The sequence below is a fragment of the Corythoichthys intestinalis genome, chromosome 16, assembly GCF_030265065.1.
Source record: "Corythoichthys intestinalis isolate RoL2023-P3 chromosome 16, ASM3026506v1, whole genome shotgun sequence".
NCBI lineage: Eukaryota > Metazoa > Chordata > Actinopteri > Syngnathiformes > Syngnathidae > Corythoichthys > Corythoichthys intestinalis.
The window spans coordinates 33,705,812-33,724,187 of record NC_080410.1 but is presented as its reverse complement, the minus strand read 5'-3'; the positions used below and the strand labels follow the sequence as shown (position 1 = coordinate 33,724,187).

Genomic DNA, 18,376 nt, shown 5'->3' with positions numbered 1-18,376 from the left:
CATGTCCCCCCCCCCAACCACAACCCCACTACCTCTACATTCAGCCTGCCCCAATGCGGCTAGGTTTTCTCTTTGTTCCAAAACATTGTCAAGATCACTCGAGGATGGCCTGTATTTAATACAGTTGGACATAAAACTTTTCAAACTTTGTGGTAAATTGCATTTTATTTGCAAATTCAATAAACTTCCAATTGTTGATCACTTGTACAAAAACAACAGTTGCGTTGATCTTTTTTAATTGTTTTTGTTTTGTTTGTGCGCTGACAACTTCTGTGCATTTATAGATTTGCAACAGGGTTTGACCATTATTGAGTTAATGCACATTTTTCAGTTTATAACTGCAAATATTTAGTGAAACATTCCAAACAATAAACAAAAATATCTATGGCAGTGGCGGTTCTAGGATTTTCTGAAACAGGGGCCATAAAGGGGCCACATGTAATCCTCAGAGGCCAAGTGTCGCTGCCATCTTTGTTTAGTGTTTGTTTTGGTCAATAAGGCAATACGCAGATTATCTTACATGTGGCGGTAAAAAGACATCTTTGCTTGGTACTGTATCAAACAAACATGAACCAGTAAAATTTGTAATAATTCATATTTAATCATAATGTTTGCAAGTAATGATACAATACATCGGACAATACTTTAAATCAGACATGTCCAAAGTCCGGCCCGGGGGTCAAATTTCATCCGACCCCCAGCATCTGTCATAAAATCAATAACGTCTGGCCCGCACACAGACTTAATAAATTGGTCAGCAGAACTGCAACCAGCATATGAAGTAGCTTACACACGAAATGCTGCTCCTCATTTACCCACTAAAAGGCAGCGGCACTTTAACCCTTTATTGCCAAATGTATCACATTTGATACACCTAAAATGTAATGATTTTGAGACTGATTTAGAATTTTGACATTTCTTTTTGAAAAAAAAAAAAAATGATGGATGCAAGTCAACACATGCATCTGCAGGTTCCATGAGAAAAAAAAAACATGATTTAGCATGGGTTATAGATATTAGAGCACTTATTACACATATTCATTTTGACTTTTCTTTTTACAAATTTGAAAAAAAAAGTTTCATTAGGACCTTATTTTTCAAATTTTGGGATTCTCTGATAATTGCTTCATGTTGCAGGTATTTAAGGGCTAAGCAACATTACCCCGTGTGACCCATTACTTCCATTTTCTAAAATGGCGACAACAACAAAAAAAAAAAGAAAGTTGACCGTGATGGCTGACGCTTCAAGGATAGGTGGAAATTGGACTATTTCTTCACAAAAATATGCAACAACTGTGTCTGCCTCATTTGCAAAGAGATAGTTGCCGTTAAGTTCAATGCGAGGCGATATTACCAAACAAGACTATCTGACATGTACGACAAGATTACAGGGAAGATACGCAGCGAGAAATTGAAGCAACTTGAAGCTAGTTTATTTTCACAGCAGCAGTATTTCGCAAATGCCCGAGAGTCGAAAGAGAACGCCACAAAGGCTAGTTGCAAGATTGTTGAAATTATTAATTAAAAATAAATAAATAATAAAGCAAATGTGCCACACTGAATGGCTTCCTAAAATTTGCTTAAATATATTGTTCTACGTAAAGCACGTCAGCCAAGGTCGGCCCCCCACATTTTTACCACACCAAATCTGGCCCCCTTTGCAAGAAGTTTGGACACCCCTGCTTTAAATCATTTTTTCTAAAAAGTCATTTTAAACACGAAAAGCAGCATTTAAATTTTAACAAACTCTAGAAACGGGGGGCCCATTGAAATTAGAGGTGGGGCCAGTGCCCCTGTATCCCCACCCCTAAAACCGCCACTGATCTGTGGGCTTATGATTTATGAGTTACATATTATAGAAACAAACATGTGACATAATAGTCATCACAGTTAGAGAAATGTAGTATGGCATATTAGCTTCGAATTGAAAGTAAATAAATAATCATGTTTCAAAGACTTGAGCATGATTGATGTTGATACAAACAAAAACTTACTATTACCGATCAAATAAAAGTACCGTACAAAGAAACAATTCATTGGATTTTCTTTGCAATATGTATATTGCGCTGATTATTTTCCATTTTCACCCGACACGCAAGCATTTTTTTGCGATGCGAAGGAATACTCGGCTTTGTGATGCATGACCAGCTTGTTGTTTACGAAGTAAAAGCTGTCTGAGCGTGTCTCGAATGGGTTGGCAATCATATCTTCAACTGCAGAGAATAAAAGGAAAAGAGTTAGATTTTTTCCCCGGGAATAAAGAAATCAAGTATAGTACCAAAAAAAAGCAACAAATTCTGTTCATTGAATCAAGTTCTTTCTGTTCTTCTCATTGTTAGAAATATGCATATACAATAGTCACCATTACACAAAAGCATGGATTTAAAAATGTAACATTTTAAGCAGTTACTCATTACTTTAGTATTCTTCTTAATGAATACATTTTACTCTTACTTGAGTGACACAAAACTAGTGATGAAGTTTTTCAAACAGGACACGTATTTTTAGACATATTTTAGATTTTCTTGAATCTCCACTGAAATTTCCACCCAAGAACTCAATGTCCACCATAAACAGTTTTTCGCGGAAATTATTTACAATTACAGTGATACCTCAGCTCACGAACGCTTAAGCTCACGAACTTATCGCCTCAAGAACATTAAATTCGCGAGCATATAGTCTCTGCTGATGAACTAGTTTTCGGCGGACGAACCAAACCACGCGGTCGAACAGCGCCACGAGAAGCTGATGCACGCTCACGGCGTCCCAGTTCGTCCCCTCCCTTTCGTTGAGTGTGGACGTGGTTTGTGTTTGATAGACATTTTGGACCATATTGAGTGTACTTTTGCTATTATGGGACCGAAAAAGACCCCACCACAGGCTAGTGTTAAGCCTAAGAAGACATTAAAGAAAATAAGGTATATTTTTGTGTAGTTTTAAGGCTTATTTAGTAGAAAATTATGTTTTATGGGGACCTGGGAACGGATTATTCTCATTTTAATGGTTTCTTATGGGAAATAAATGTTCAGAAGACGAACTTTTATGTTCGTGAGCTGAGGTATCACTGTAATTTTTTTGTGGGTGTGTGTTCAATGTATTTATTCAGATTTAACAGCATTGGAACGAGATTCATATAAGACATGTTTCCCCCTTTTTTCCCGTAAAGTATAATTAAAAAAAAAAAAACGTATATTTTAATAAATGGTTTTTAAGCACTGCAAATGTAATAATTATGATATACAGTGATCCCTCGTTTTTCGGAGTTAATGGGGACCAGAACCCGCCGCGATAAGTGAAAAACCACAATATTTTTTTCACTTTTTTCCCAAAGTATAATTAAAAAAAACTTTTATATATCAGGCGAAAAAAACTCAGGTGATTTGAAGTTCCGCTCTGAGACCCCCAATTTGGTCAAATTTCAAAATTGTCCGATATGCTCGTGTGATACATAATTGGAACACTTAAAATCTTAATTTTCTGGGGGAAGAAAAAATTTGAACAGGAGGACACACAAAAAAAAAATTTAAATTAAACAGCAAAACCGTAACTGGAGGTGAGAACATGAGAGAGCATAATTAAACACGCCATGATTTTAAAGAAATATTATCGCGTACTTACCTTGTTTCGATCCAAAAACCCCATGTAGCATGTATCACCGAATGTCAGGACACAAATGTGAATGGCCACAGCCGGATTTTGGGGGGATTTTATGAGTGAAACATGGTAATATAACAAGGGTCGCGACTCGTGATGCAGAAATTGCAGACATCAAGGAGTGGTCGGGATGTTCTTTTTCATATATTTACCCTTTTAAACTTTTTTTGTTTGTTTTTTTTTCCCAATTTTTCTTTGGTTAGATCGATTATTTATCATCTAAAATATTGGGGAAAATGCGACAGTAACAAAAAATATATATAATTAAGCCATAGTTATGAGGTAGATATCCGTGACTTATTTACAGACACCATTTTTTTCATTGTGAAGTAATTTGTTTAAAAGTTTAAAATATGCGAGTGAATAATTTTTTTTGAGTCTTTTTTTTTTTTTTCAAACGAAATATTAGACATCAATTAATCATTCTAAGCTAAAAATGACAGATGTTTTGAATAATAAATATAATTACTTACCCTCTTTTATGGCTTGGTTGAAACAAAAGTGGTTACGCGACGTCTGTAAACGGCGGTTTTCAAGGTAAAACGGACTAATTAGAAATAGTTCGGGGGCTTAATGCGCCATGAATCTGCTATGGCAGCATATAGACATATCGTTCTATCAAACACAACAGTTCTTTTGGCTTAAAATACAGCAGTTTATTTTAAAAAGGGGTGCAAGAGCAGAAACTGCTTTTTCAATCTTGTCTGTGTTTTCTGCCATATACAGTATATATTTTAATTAGGGCTGTCAAACGATTAAAATTTTTAATCGAGTTAATTACAGCTTAAAAATTAATTAATCGCAATTCAAACCATCTCTAAAATATGCCATATTTTATGTAAATTATTGTTGGAATGGAAAGATAAGACACATGACGGATATATACATACAACATATTGTACATCAGTACTGTATTTGTTTATTGTAACAATAAATCCACAAATGGCATTAATTAACATTCTTTCTGTTAAAGTGATCCACGGATTGAAAGACTTGTAGTTCTTAAACGATAAATGTTATAGTTACAAGTTATAGTAATTTTATATTAAAACCCCTCTTCATGTTTTCGTTTTAATAAAATTTGTAAAAATTTCAATCAAAAGTAGAGTTAATGTAATAATAAGAAGAATAAAAATAACAATAATAAAAATAGAGTGAAAAGTTTTAAGTGTATTTTGCATAGCTAAATTGATATGGAATGCCAGTTTATTTAGCATTGTTGTTTAACTGTGTGTCAGAATAGGGCCTCATTACTATAGACTGAAGTGCTTTTCTTTTTGAGAACATTATTTATTTTTTGAGAGATAGGAATATTATTTTTGTTGTGCTTTCACTAAAGGATACTTATGTTTGTTGTGAAGGAGAAGCTTATGCCAATAAACGGCGCGCCTGTGTCCACTCGCCTTTACTGTATAACATATACAGTGGGGAGAACAAGTATTTGATACACTGCCAAAACCCATTGGCAGTGTATCAAATACTTGTTCTCCCCACTGTATCTGTACATATCTTACCCAAAATAAAACAAGAGACACATAATTGCCACTAAAAGAAAGAAACTTACCGAAATATGTGTGGAGCACAAATAGCAATTTGCATTGCATTGTGTATTCAGCATAAACGTCTCACAACTACTAATTCTCCCACGTTTAGAAGACATAACATGAGTATGGAACGGCGCTGCCCCCAAGCGGCCGGTGGCATTCTCTTCACTCTTAATGTCCATAAACGGCCTCATTGTAATGTTTGAGGCAATATGCAAGCGGGTGCGTTAATTGCGTCAAATATTTTAACGTGATTAATTTAAAAAATTAATTAACGCCCGTTAACGCGATAATTTTAACAGCCCTAATTTTAATAAATGTTTTTTAAGCACTTCAAATGTAATAATTTTGATAAGTTTTATACATGTTACTGTCCCACCGAATTATTTTTAAACAACAAAAAGGTAGATGCCCATTCTATTTAAAAGAAGTAGAAACATGGTTGTCTTTATTAAATGCTTCATTGAGTGAGTCCACTCAAATCCGCTCAAGTTGCTCACTTACATACAACGAGTTGCCACAGCAACTGTTTATCAAGTTAAATGATGTTGACGCATGCGGCGCTTTAAAGTTTCGGCTTACAAGTGTCTCTGGCAAGATCATGCCTTAACGGTCTGTCAATCATCGCTAACTTTAATAAGCAACTCCAGTTCACTGCTTGACTAAGAAAAGCGGCGGGAGCAAGAGTGAGAGACAACGTGATCGGATCAGGACTGCTCTATAAAATACTGCATTTATTTATTTATTTATTTTTTAAATTGGAAAAAAATCTGCGATGGATTCAGGGCGCGAAGTTTGAAGCGCGATATAGCGAGGGATCACTGTATTGCCTTTCGGATTCCGTCCTTAACGCAGAGTGATCGGGAAATCAACTCTGCTGAGGGAAAATGCTAATCGTTATGGATCGTTGTGAGTCTTTAAAATTGTTTTTGAATACCTTTTAACAAGATTCAATAATTTGAATAATGTGAAGAAATGATGACAGTGAGACTTTGTTAGTTACTTTTGTTTGTGTTTTGATATATGTTCAAAGAGTAGCCAATGTATTTGGATGAAGTCAAGCTTGCATATCTAACATACAGTATATCTAATTGGTGTATTTAAACTAGGGCTGTCAAATTTATCGCGTTAACGGGTGGTAATTAATGTTTTTAATTAATCACGTTAAAATATTTGACGCGATTAACGCATGGACGGAATGACCCGTTGCCTCAAACAGTTTACAATGACGCCGTTTTGGCACATTGAGAGCGAAAAGGCAGAGAAATACGAGTGGGCACAGGCGTTCATTGGACAGCACCTTTTATTGGCTTCAGCTTTGGCAGCCACTACTAACAGTCATGGTTGCCCAACTTCCCATCATGCATTTGGGCGAAGCAGGAGACAATCTTTTTCTTAACATGCTTAATTGAACACAACGCAAAAAATACTGTATACCGTTTGCAGCCCCCACTGACAGTCATGGTTGCTCAACTTCCCATCATGCATTTGGGCCGAACAGTTAAGTCGCTACAGTATCATTTAGTGAAAGCACAACAAAATTAATATTCCTATCATCTATCATCCTATTGGGAATGGCGTGGCTCAGTGGTAGAGTAGTTGTCCCCTTAACCCACAGGTTGAGGGTTCGATTCTGTGCCCTGATGAACTCGTCTAAGCATCCTTGAGCAAGATACTGAACCCCACATTGCTCCTCGTGCTGCGTTACCAGTAGGTAGATGAGGATGTAGTGTAAAGCGCTATACAAGTATAACACCATTTACCATCTCTCGAAAAAAATAATGTTCACAAAAATAAAAGCGCTCAATGCGAAGAGAACTAGCATTCCCAATCAAATAGCTATGCAAAATACACATGTTAATAATGTTAATGCCATCTTGTGGTTTTATTGTTAACATAATCAAATACAGTACTTATGTATAGTATGTTGAATGTTTATGTCCGTCTTGTTTCTTATCTTTCCATTCCAACAATAATTTACAGAAAAATATGGCATATTTTAGAGATGTTTTGAATTGCGATTAATTACGGTTAAAGAATTTTTGAGCTGTGATTTACTCGATTAAAAATTTTAATCGTTTGACAGCCCTAATTTAAACCAAACACACTTTGGGAAATATCTTTCTCCCTTGAACCATATAAGTAGCCTTAGTATAGATTTTTGTCATAGTATAATTTTGAATGAGCAAGACCTTTGTCAAAAACACAGCCCTAACACATTTAAATTGTACCTGTCTCAGGTTCCAGGTCAGGTAAGCAGTATATGTGCTCACAGGTGTTCCTGCTATGTGGAATGCAAAAACCAATCTCAAAGTCAAAAGTTTTAAGCAGGACATTTCTGAAGAAATGTCTCTCGATGAGACGAAAACGGCTCAGTGCCTTGCTCCCCACGGTAAACTCTAACCTAAAAGACAAGCAGCAGATAAACACAGGTCAGAGCAATTGACTGGATAGTCCAGGAATTGTCCAAGACTATGGTCACTCCAATGGTAATTGAAGGGATCATTTTGAAACTGTTTACTTTAAGTTGCTCATGAACGCACCCAGGAATGAGAGCAAAATAAAAGTTTCCAAAGCTGGAAAGAAGCTATGTAAACCAATCACCTCCAAGTATCAGGCGATCCTGTAATGGCCAAAATCCTGACTGACGACCAAACAAAAATGTTGCACCTAGATGCGTCTTGCATAATGAATTCACTTACATGAACTTGTTCCACTAACTGCAGGTACATGACAACACAAGGTAGGTAACCCAGACAATAGTAAGTCATGTACTGAGCTCATAAGTGACTTTGACTTACGTGGCTCCAATCTCGCTGAGATTCAAAAATGCTGGTGAGAACTGATATTGGATGAATCTGTTTGTATCAAGGTCAATGATGTCTTGGATTTCTGAATTGAGAAGAGCCAAATAAACAAGAACGTCAAACAAACAATGCACAGGGAATGGTTCAGAAAAAATGCAGAATTCAGACTCAAAATGAGGAATTTCAAGGTTGATTTACCTTATTTGAACTTGAGGGATATTAAAGTTTAGAAATGATTCAAGCATAGAATTCATACTACAGTAGTTTATCATTTGACTCAATGAATTATCATGTGCCTTACTATTATTATTATTTTATTTCTTTACTTTTTCTGTTTTTGGAAGAGTACATTTGACAATTAATAGCTGACAATACCGTAATTTTCGGACTATAAGGCACACTGGACTATAAGCCACATGGGATATTTACACCTAAAGATATTAACCGGTAACACTTTATTTGACAGCGGCATCATAAGACTTTCATTAGACCAAATGAACCACCATGAAGCTTTGAACCAATTGGCTGCAAAGCTTCATTGTAGGGTTGTTCCGATCATGTTTTTTTTTTGCTCCCGATCCGATCCCGATCGTTTTAGTTTGAGTATCTGCCGATCCCGATATTTCCTGATCCGATTGCTTTTTTTTTTTTTTTGGGCTCCCGATTCAATTCCAATCATTCCCGATAATTTTTCCTGATCATATACATTTTGGCAATGCATTAAGAAAAAAATGAATAAAACTCGGACGAATATATACATTCAACATACAGTACATAGGTACTGTATTTGTTTATCATAACAATAAATCCTCAAGATGGCATTTACATTATTAACATTCTTTCTGTGAGCGGGATCCACGGATAGAAAGAGATGTAATTCTTAAAGGATAAATGTGACTTTGTATATTGTGACTAAATATTGCCATCTAGTGTACTTGTTGAGCTTTCAGTAAATGATACTGCAGCCATTTAACTTCTGCCCAAATGCATGATGGGAAGTGCAACCATGACTGTGCGTAGGGGCACCAATTGATATATCTTCTTTGCGTTGGGAAAGAATATAGGGTGTTAAGAAAATGTTCAGCTACTACCTTGTAAGGCTTTAGCCACATAAAAAATGGCTCCAAAGGCTGTCAAAATTTTCTCTACACATTATACGCTGCCTTTTAGCACTATCTATAGGTAAAACTGTGTCTAGACTTAATTTGACAGTGGCACCATAAGACTGCCATAAGATCATCATAATTATGACATGACACTGCCATGGGCATTAATGAATGCTTATGACAGATGTTATTAAGTGTCATCCGGCAAATTATGTCACTAACTCCATTTATGTCCAACTCAGATCTTTTACAGTGTATCACAAAAGTGAGTACACCCCTCGCATTTCTGCAGATATTTAAGTATATCTTTTCATGGGACAACACTGACAAAATGACACTTTGACACAATGAAAAGTAGTCTGTGTGCAGCTTGTATAATAGTGTTAATTTATTTCCCCCCCAAAATAACTCAAAATATAGCCATTGATATCTAAACCCCGGCAACAAAAGTGAGTACACCCCTTAGAAACTATGCACATCCCTAAATGTCCAAATTGAGTACTGCTTGTCGTTTTCCCTCCAAAATGTCATGTGACTCGTTACAGGAGTGCTGTCAGCATTGCTGCAGAGACTGAAGAGGTGGGGGGATCAGCCTGTTAGTGCTCAAAGCATACGCCGCATACGCCGCACTCTACATCAAATTGGTGTGCCTCTTCTGAAGACAGTACACAAGAAAGCCTGCAAAAAGTTTGCTGAAGACATGTCAACAAAGCACATGGATTACTGGAACCATCTCCTATGGTCCGATGAGACGGGCAGGCTTTCTGCAGAAATACGAGGGGTGTACTCACTTTTGTGATACACTGTACATCCATTCAAAAGTGAGATAATTTGTCAGATGACACAAAATGACATTTGTCATAAGCATTCAGTAATGCTCATGATAGTGTCCTATCATAATTATGACGGTCTTATGACGCCGCTGTGAAATAAATTGTTACTTATTAACCCAAATAAATCAACAAATGAGCCGCACTGGACTATAAAGCGCAGGATTTTAAATGAGGGAAAAAAGTAGCGGCTTATGGTCCGAAAATTACAGTAGTTAAAAAAAAACATATATATAAATATTTTGTAACAATAATTATTTCAAAAAATCTGGTGAGGAGTACTGTTAATTATGGGAAGCTGCAGCACCAAACTAAGATTAGACCAGATTTTGAAAGCCTAAAACTAGGGCTGTCAAAATGTTCGCGTTAACGGGTGATAATTAATTTTTTTTAATTAATCATGTTAAAATATTCGACGCGATTAACGCACATGCCCCACTCAAACAGATTAAAACGACAGCACAGTGTCAATTCCACTTGTTGCTTGTTTTTTGATGTTTTGTCGCCCTCTGCTGGCGCTTAGGTGCGACTGATTTTATGGGTTTCAGCACCATGAGCATTGTGTAATTATTGACAATAACAATGGCGAGCTACTAGTTTATTTTTTGATTGAAAATTTTACAAATTTTATTAAAACGAAAACATTACCAGGGGTTTTAACATAAAATTTCTATAACTTGTACTAACATTTATCTTTTAAGAACTACAAGTCTTTCTATCCATGGCTCGCTTTAACAGAACGGTAATGATAATGCCATCTTGTTGATTCATTGTTTTAATAAACAAATACAGTACTTATGTGCAGTATGTTGAATGTGTATATCCATAGTGTCTTATCTTTCCATTCCAACAATAATTTACAGAAAAATATGGCATATTTTATAGATGGTTTGAATTGCGATTAATTACGATTAATTAATTTTTAAGCTGTGATTAACTCGATTAAAAATTTTAATCGTTTGACAGCCCTACCTAAAACATCTGTTGTGGGGAACTAAATTCCAAAATATTAACACAAGAACGCAAGAGTATACTGCATGTGCTAACAATAGTACATTATACCAAATGAAAGTCAGTTAGTGGAATAAAATTTAGAACGAACAATTCAACAACACGAGGGAAATGGAACCTCCAAAGTTAACACAGTATCTACCTGTTGGACAATGTTTTTTTATGTCAAGGATGACCAAACCGCTGGCTAGGTCCCTGATCTTGAAACGAGAAAAGTTGATGTTGTAGATGTTGTCCTCAGGTAAACATAGGTAATCTGTCATAATCAGTCAACAAGACAAGAACCGAAATTTATTTTAGAATATGCATTGTGGAAGACAAAAGTATGATCATATATAGAATTCTGACTCACCCGCTGTGTACCTATTGAGCCTTAAGACATGCTGTGGCGTCACTGGTTCACCAGGTCTCCATTCATCCACGACCTCCTCTTCCTCTTTTTCAACCAATGGTAAAATAAAGCTGCTCCACTCCTTCTCTCTTTGGCTGTCTCTTTGGCATTCCTCGTTACTATTTACTACTATGCTTTCGTCCTGTTTATCCATTTGCTGTTTCTGGATGTTACTGTGGTCTGTTAGCGGGTTTGAAGGCTGGGTGCAATATGGATCATTCTCTGCTGCTGTCTAAACTGATTATGTCACTCTGGATTTGTCTTGGAATGTAAATCCATAATTAAAAGTTGGATTGTGACGTATGTCATAGTCTCATGATCATTAGTTAAAGTATTGTATCCTAGATTACGTTGGATACAAAAATGGTAGTGTATGCATTTTTATTTGAGCACCAATTAGTTGGTTTCTTTTATTGTTAGCAATGTTAAGCAAGACGATTTGGTCATGGAGAACCTCTGGGGTGAAAAATTAAAGTCCTGGAAATGTTTGAAAAGCCTGCAGTGCTGAGGATTGCCACTGGAAGCTATCTTCAAAACAGAGAAAACTCCCATTGAATCTAGTTTTAAACAGCATGATTTCACCATCAAAGTTAAACTGTTTAAAGTCTCGTACAATCTTTGAGTTTGGAATGTATAGCAACACCAGTGGCGGACTTGGCAATTTTTTTTTTTTTTTTAATTGAATTTTCATACTTTAATGGGATCGGTACAGGCAAAACACAACAAGGGTAGAAACACATAAATGATAGTTGATGCTAGATAAGTTTTTGATAACACAAAGTAAGCTTCATTCCAATAAGGTCAAGATAAGGGTACCTTCCCGGCACGATCAAGACAGCAGACGTTCTCATTCACAACTTGCACACACACCCACACAAAAAAACAAAAAAACAAAACAACAACAAAAAAAACACACACACACACAAAAAAAAAAATATATATATATATATATATATATATATAAATTAAAAAATATACATAAATAAATAAAAATAAAAAAAGAAAAAGAAAGAAAGGGAGGGGGTGTTAGTAGCTCAATGGTTTTCAGCTTCAATAGGTATGGAATCTATGTAGAGTAGAAAGGGTTGCCAGATTGTATCAAAGGTTTGGAGGGAACCCTTTAAGGAAAATCTAATTTTTTCAAGTCTAAGGTTTTGCAGGATTTCTTGGATCCATTTGTTGTGTGTAGGTGGGGATGAGTGAGTCCACTTAAGGAGAATTAGCCTCCTAGCAAGTAGTGTTGTGAAAGCAATCACTTTTCTTGATGGTTTGGACAAAGCAGGTGAGGTGTTCCAAAAATTGCCGTTAGGGGGTCCGGATTCAGCTTAGTGCGAAGCACTTTTCCTAAAGTGTCAAATACAGTTTGCCAAAAGACAACTAGTTTGGGGCATGACCAAAACATATGTATATGATTGGCTGGCGAGAGTTTACATCTATTACATGCATCAGATCTTCCCGGGAAAATTTTGGCCAACCTCGCATTTGTAAAATGAGCCCTGTGGAGAATTTTGCACTGTAAGAGTTGATGTCTGGAACAAATTGATGAAGAATGAACAAGATGAAGCATGTTGTTCCATTGTTCATCAAATGTATTAATGTTGAGGTCTTGGTTCCACGCTGTTCTAAGAGAATTTAAAAAAGTTGGATTGATTTTAAAAATTAAACCATATAAAGTAGACAATAAGCTTTTCTGTGTTGGTTTGAGTACAAGAAAGGCATCCATCGGCGTTTCAGGTGGGCGATTTGGAAAATGAGGAAAAAGTTTTTGAATAAAATGTCGTATCTGAAAGTAACGGAATAAATGAGAGCTTGGAAGAGTGAACCTCTTTGACAAGTCAGCAAATGAGGGAAATATGCCATCAATATAAAAATCGTCAAGAATTTGCAGGCCCTTTTTCGACCACGAGTCGAAGGCTAGGTCTGAACACGCCGGAGGAAATAAGTGATTTTGGCTAACTGGGGCTAGTCTTGATCCAATATGCAGTCCAAATTGTTCTCTGAATTGCCTCCATATTTTTAAAGTCTCGAGGACTATAAAATTTTGAGATATATCTTTAATGGGTAAAGGTAACTGTGCGCATACGACCGACCACAATGAAAAATGTGCGGATGATAATTCCATACATGCCCAGAGAGGTCTGTTGTTTGCTACGCCTGTATTCCAGTAAAGGATTTTGCCAATATTACTAGCCCAGTAGTATCGTCGGAAGTCTGGTAAAGCCAGACCTCCGAGAGATTTGGGGAGCTGGAGAGTTGATCTTTTAATCCGAGCTTGTTTACCCCCCCATAGGAAAGAGTTAATGATCTGATCAAGTGTAGTGAAAAAAGATTTGCGTATAACTAAGGGAATATGTTGGAATACGTAAAGAAAACGAGGTAGTATTGTCATTTTAATGAGGTTGACCCGACCAAGTAATGACAAAGGGAGTGTGGACCACTTAGTTAAATCTAGTTTACAACGGTCAAGAAGGGGTTTGAAATTTTTAGAAAATAGTTCAGACAGGGATTTTGTCACAATTATGCCAAGATATTTCAGCCCATTGTTAGTTTTCTTAAAAGGAAAAAGAGATTGAGGAAGGTTTTCAGCAGGTAAATTAAGAGGGAGGTATTCACTCTTGTGTAAATTAATTTTATACCCTGACAATTTACTAAACTGTTCCAGAATGGCCAAAATAGGGGGGAGAGAGACAACTGGGTTGGATATGTAGAGCAACAAGTCATCTGCATATAATGATAGTTTGTTGGAGAGGCCAAATCGACAAATCCCTTTAAATTTCTCTTCCTCACGGAGCCACAGGGCTAAAGGTTCGATCGCTAGCGCGAACAAGGACGGGGAGAGCGGGCATCCTTGACGAGTGCCACGAGACATGGGGAACAGTTTGGATTTGAGTCCATTAATATTAAGGCTCGCTACTGGGGATCTGTATAGGAGTTTAATCCACGATACAAAATTCGAATTAAAACCAAATTTTTCCAAGATAAAAAACAGGTAGCCCCATTCCACCCTGTCAAAGGCCTTCTCAGCATCTAATGATAAAATTATTTCAGCAGTTTCAGAATCTTTGCAGGAAGCAATGACATTGAATAACCGCCTTGTATTATTAAAAGAATGACGCCCTGTAATGAAACCGGTTTGATCTGGGTTTATTAGTGTCGGCAAAACCTTCTGAAGTCGAATAGCGAGTACTTTGGACAATATTTTAAAATCGACATTGAGAAGAGAAATTGGTCGGTAACTGCTACAATGAAGAGGGTCTTTGTCTTTTTTAAGCAAAAGTATCAGTATTGGCAATTTTGGGGCCTAAGGCGAACATATCCAGGGGCCCTCTTTATGGGTCAGGGGTTAAAAAGGTGAGGGTGTGGAGGAAATATGTTCTGGTACACTAGGGCTGTCCTAAACGACAAATTTTCTCCTGATCAGTCAGCCGACTAGTTTTACGATTAATCGACTAATCTAATAATTTTCTTTTTTTTTACTAATTTAGCAATGAAATTTTTGTTGACGCTTATTAATTCACAAAACTATTTTGGAACACTTAAATTCTTTATTAAAGTACAAATAATCATGTAAATAACAATAATTAATCACAAACAAACAATGAGGTTAAATGCTGATAGCATTTACTAGTGAAAAAGAATGGAAAGTAAACATTCAGAACACTGACTTTGCCTTTCCAACATTATTCAAAACAATTCTTTAAAAAAAATTCTCGAAATATTATTACAGGATACTACGATATATAATAGTAGTATTAATAATTATTCATTGCCAATCATATTGGTCATGAAGAGTGTCATTTGAAAGCTATTCTAAGTGTAGAATCTGTATTATGTAGTACTTACTCAACATATTATAATATTAATTCTGTAGTATGTGGGATTAACTCCAGAAATCATTATTTATAAGACGAACATGACATGCTTTTGCTGTTAACCAGCTGTTGAGTGTAATTGTATGACTGATTGGAACTGTACTACATTGTTTCGCCACAAGGTGTGCTGTCGTGTATTTTATGTTTGGTGTGAAGAAGAAGAAGAAAGTGAAAAGAGGCATTAGAGGCCTGTTCTCAACTTTTCCCTCACTGCACTTTGGCTCTCAGGGAGAGCACGTTCGCCCATGTGTTCGAAATAAACGATAGCCGACGTGCAAAGTAGCAAGTGAGCTGTAAAAATAGCGAGCTTATTGGCGTGAAAACAGCGGGAGAGCTCCGTGAAGCTAACGAACAGCTAAGCAATGCTAAACGGCACTAAATGAAGCTAAGCGACTGATACTCAGTCTGTCGTCGTGGAACAGTCCAATGTAGTGCATGTGTGGGGGGGAAGAGATAATATAAATTCCACATTCAAATGATTTTCTTTTTTGTTTTGTTATTTTTTGTTTGGTATGCTGACAAAATTATACATGACGAATAGCTAGGGGTGCTGCTGGCTCCGGTGGCCCAAGCCGTTGCTTGTTGGGGCAAGGGCAGCTGGTTGGGGACCCCTCGCCTGAATAGTAGATCCGCCTATGAGCAACACCATCGCTTCATGACAATTGAATGGGGTGAATTTTTTTGTGACACAATCATTATGTTGTTATAAATCAGGGGTGGCCAACCCTGGTTGTCGAGAGCCGCAAACCAGCTTGTTTTCCATGTCTCCCTCCTTTAACACACCTGAATCAAATGATCAGCTCATCAGGAAGCTCTGCAGTTAACTGATAACAACCCTGATAATTTGATTCAGGTGTGTTGGAGGAGGGAGACATGGAAAACAAGCTGGATTGCAGCTCTCGGGGATCAAGACATTATAGGTCGTTTGATCGCTACCAGCCCCTCCCAGTTGAAATGGATTGGCTGTCTATTGCCGTCAATGGCAGCCAAGGAATGAAGTTATGTGCAGTCACAACACTAAAAAATGAATAAATAAAATTCCCAGAGCAATCTACACATAGGCTACACTTATTTGAATTTATGTATTTGCTCTTCTTTGTTCATGTGTTTAATGTATTTCAATTTGTCTTCATGAATTATTCATGGCTTTTTTTTTATTTTTTTTAAGAAAATCGTATTAATTATTTTTAATTCATTACTATTCAAATAATTGTTATTTCCCCAAACTTGATCATCGCAAAGTACATGCGAGCATCACTAATACTACAATTGGATGTCAAATGGTGGCTGCAAAATAAAGTCCCGGAAGCCGCTATTGGGCCCTGGACTGCACGTTTGAGACCTCTGTCCAATATGAATGTAATAAAAAATGTAAGAAAAACAAACACATAATCCGTTCATGAAAGGGTTAAATCAGTTATAATTTATTCAGCAGGATAACATCAAAGGAACAAGTCAAAGGTAAGTTAAAAGAGTATATTACACTATGTATTAGTAGGATTAATGATAAGCACAGGGTTGGGTAGAGTAGCCAAAAATATTACTCAAGTAAGAGTAGGGGTTACTTCAAAATAATACTGCTCAAGTAAAAGTAGTCATCCAATAAATGTACTCAAGTACAAGTAAAAAAGTATTTGGTGAAAAGAATACTCAAGTAATGAGTAGCATTGTGAGTAACTGCTTAGGATGTTGATTTTTTTTTTTTTTTTAAGCAATGGTATTTTTTTCTCAGCACAGTTATCTATATGAACTGTGATTATCATACTCTATTATAAGACATTACATAATAACACTAAGCCAAAGAAATTTGAAAAAAAAAATGAAAAAATTCAGGCGAACGAAAAACATCTACAGAAATGAAGCATCATTCATCCAAAGAGCATGAGCGCCCACAGGTGAAGAAAACATTTCGTATTATGAAATTAAAAGTATCATATCTGGATTTTCGTGGTCAATCGGTGACGGATAAAACTAGCAGAGAGGTTAAATCCGCGCTTTCGAGTCATGTTGACGGCAGCGCTTTATGTCAAATACTTATTTTTATACGGTGCTTTGAAGACGCCACATGATTGAAAAGGCAGGTGTGATCATAGAACAGCAAGCTTGACTCAGAATGGTATAATGGAGTCATGTGATTATAGTTGCGACATTTCACTGGTGAAACTAGTAGCGCCACTGTTGGTTTCTCTGTCGAAGAAGTTAAATCTAATACTGAATGTAGATTAAAGACGAAAATTTTAACGGCTAGTGTAGGCCAAAGTTGCGGAGTAAGATAAGCGTTTTTTTTCTTCACAGATCTACTCAAGTAGAAGTCAAAAGTATGGCTTAGAAAAACTACTCTTACAAGTGCATTTGTCTCAAAAAGTTACTTAAGTAAATATAACGGAGTAAATTTAACGTGTTACCACCCACCTCTGATAATAAGCAGAATTAATGTAGCTATTGAAAATTGGGGAGAAGGCGTTAAACCTCAGTTCACTAGCTTTCTCACAGTTTAACTAAAGTTGACAGTAGAAAGAACAGACAGGAGGACACGTGTCTCTAAGCAGCTTCCTATTTGGGTTTTGCCGGTAATTAACTTCACACAGTTTAATGTTATGCTAACTCTGATAGAGGCTGGACTTTCACTAGCAAAATTAGTGGTGTGTTTTCCACTTCCACAACATTGACGTCTTTTTACATTACTTACAGTAAGGTCTTGTTGGAGTAGTACAGTTACCAGTCTGCTCGAAAGTAAATGTCTCAAACATGATTATCTGAAGTTTTGGTTTTATAATACTGAGAGCAACCTATAACTGACAAATGTAATAACCTTCATCGTACTTGAAATTGATAGTTGCATATACAGTGATCCCTCGTTTTTTGCAGTTAATGGGGACCAGAACCCGCAGCGATGCGTGAAAACTGCAAAGTAAGCACTTCAAATGTAATAATTATGCTAAGTTGTAAATATGTTATTGTCCCACCGAATTATTTTTAAACAAGAATAAAGTAGAGAAATGCTTGTCTTTATTATATGCTTCATTGAGTGAGTCCACTCCAATCCGCTCATACACACAATGAGTTGCCAAAGCAACTGTTTAATAAATTAAATGATGATTGACGTATGTGGCACATTGAACTTTCTGCTTACAACCATCTCTGGCAAGAGCAAACCATAA

The 18,376-nt window shown here is 36.5% G+C and overlaps 1 protein-coding gene across 1 annotated transcript; it reads right to left on the bottom strand.

Annotated features, from left to right (window-relative positions):
* Nucleotides 1-141: 141 nt before the first annotated feature.
* unc119.2 (unc-119 lipid binding chaperone B homolog 2) lies at nucleotides 142-11,886 on the bottom strand. The gene is made up of 5 exons (XM_057861477.1): nucleotides 11,305-11,886; nucleotides 11,095-11,208; nucleotides 8,000-8,090; nucleotides 7,430-7,602; nucleotides 142-2,213 (listed from the first exon to the last, which is right to left on the bottom strand). Exons 1-5 carry the CDS (start codon nucleotides 11,495-11,497, stop codon nucleotides 2,071-2,073), a joined length of 714 nt encoding a protein of 237 aa, XP_057717460.1. The 5' UTR covers nucleotides 11,498-11,886; the 3' UTR covers nucleotides 142-2,070.
* Nucleotides 11,887-18,376: the final 6,490 nt, after the last annotated feature.

Bases quoted from the DNA above. Each gene is read 5' to 3' on its own strand.
- unc119.2 (XM_057861477.1), bottom strand. From the start codon at position 11,497: ATGGATAAACAGGACGAAAGCATAGTAGTAAATAGTAACGAGGAATGC. The intron at 11,209-11,304 runs GTGAGTCAGAAT...TGATTATGACAG, and splicing joins GCTCAATAGGTACACAGCGG to ATTACCTATGTTTACCTGAG. The intron at 2,214-7,429 runs GTACAATTTAAA...TATTCTCTGCAG, and splicing joins TGACCTGGAACCTGAGACAG to TTGAAGATATGATTGCCAAC.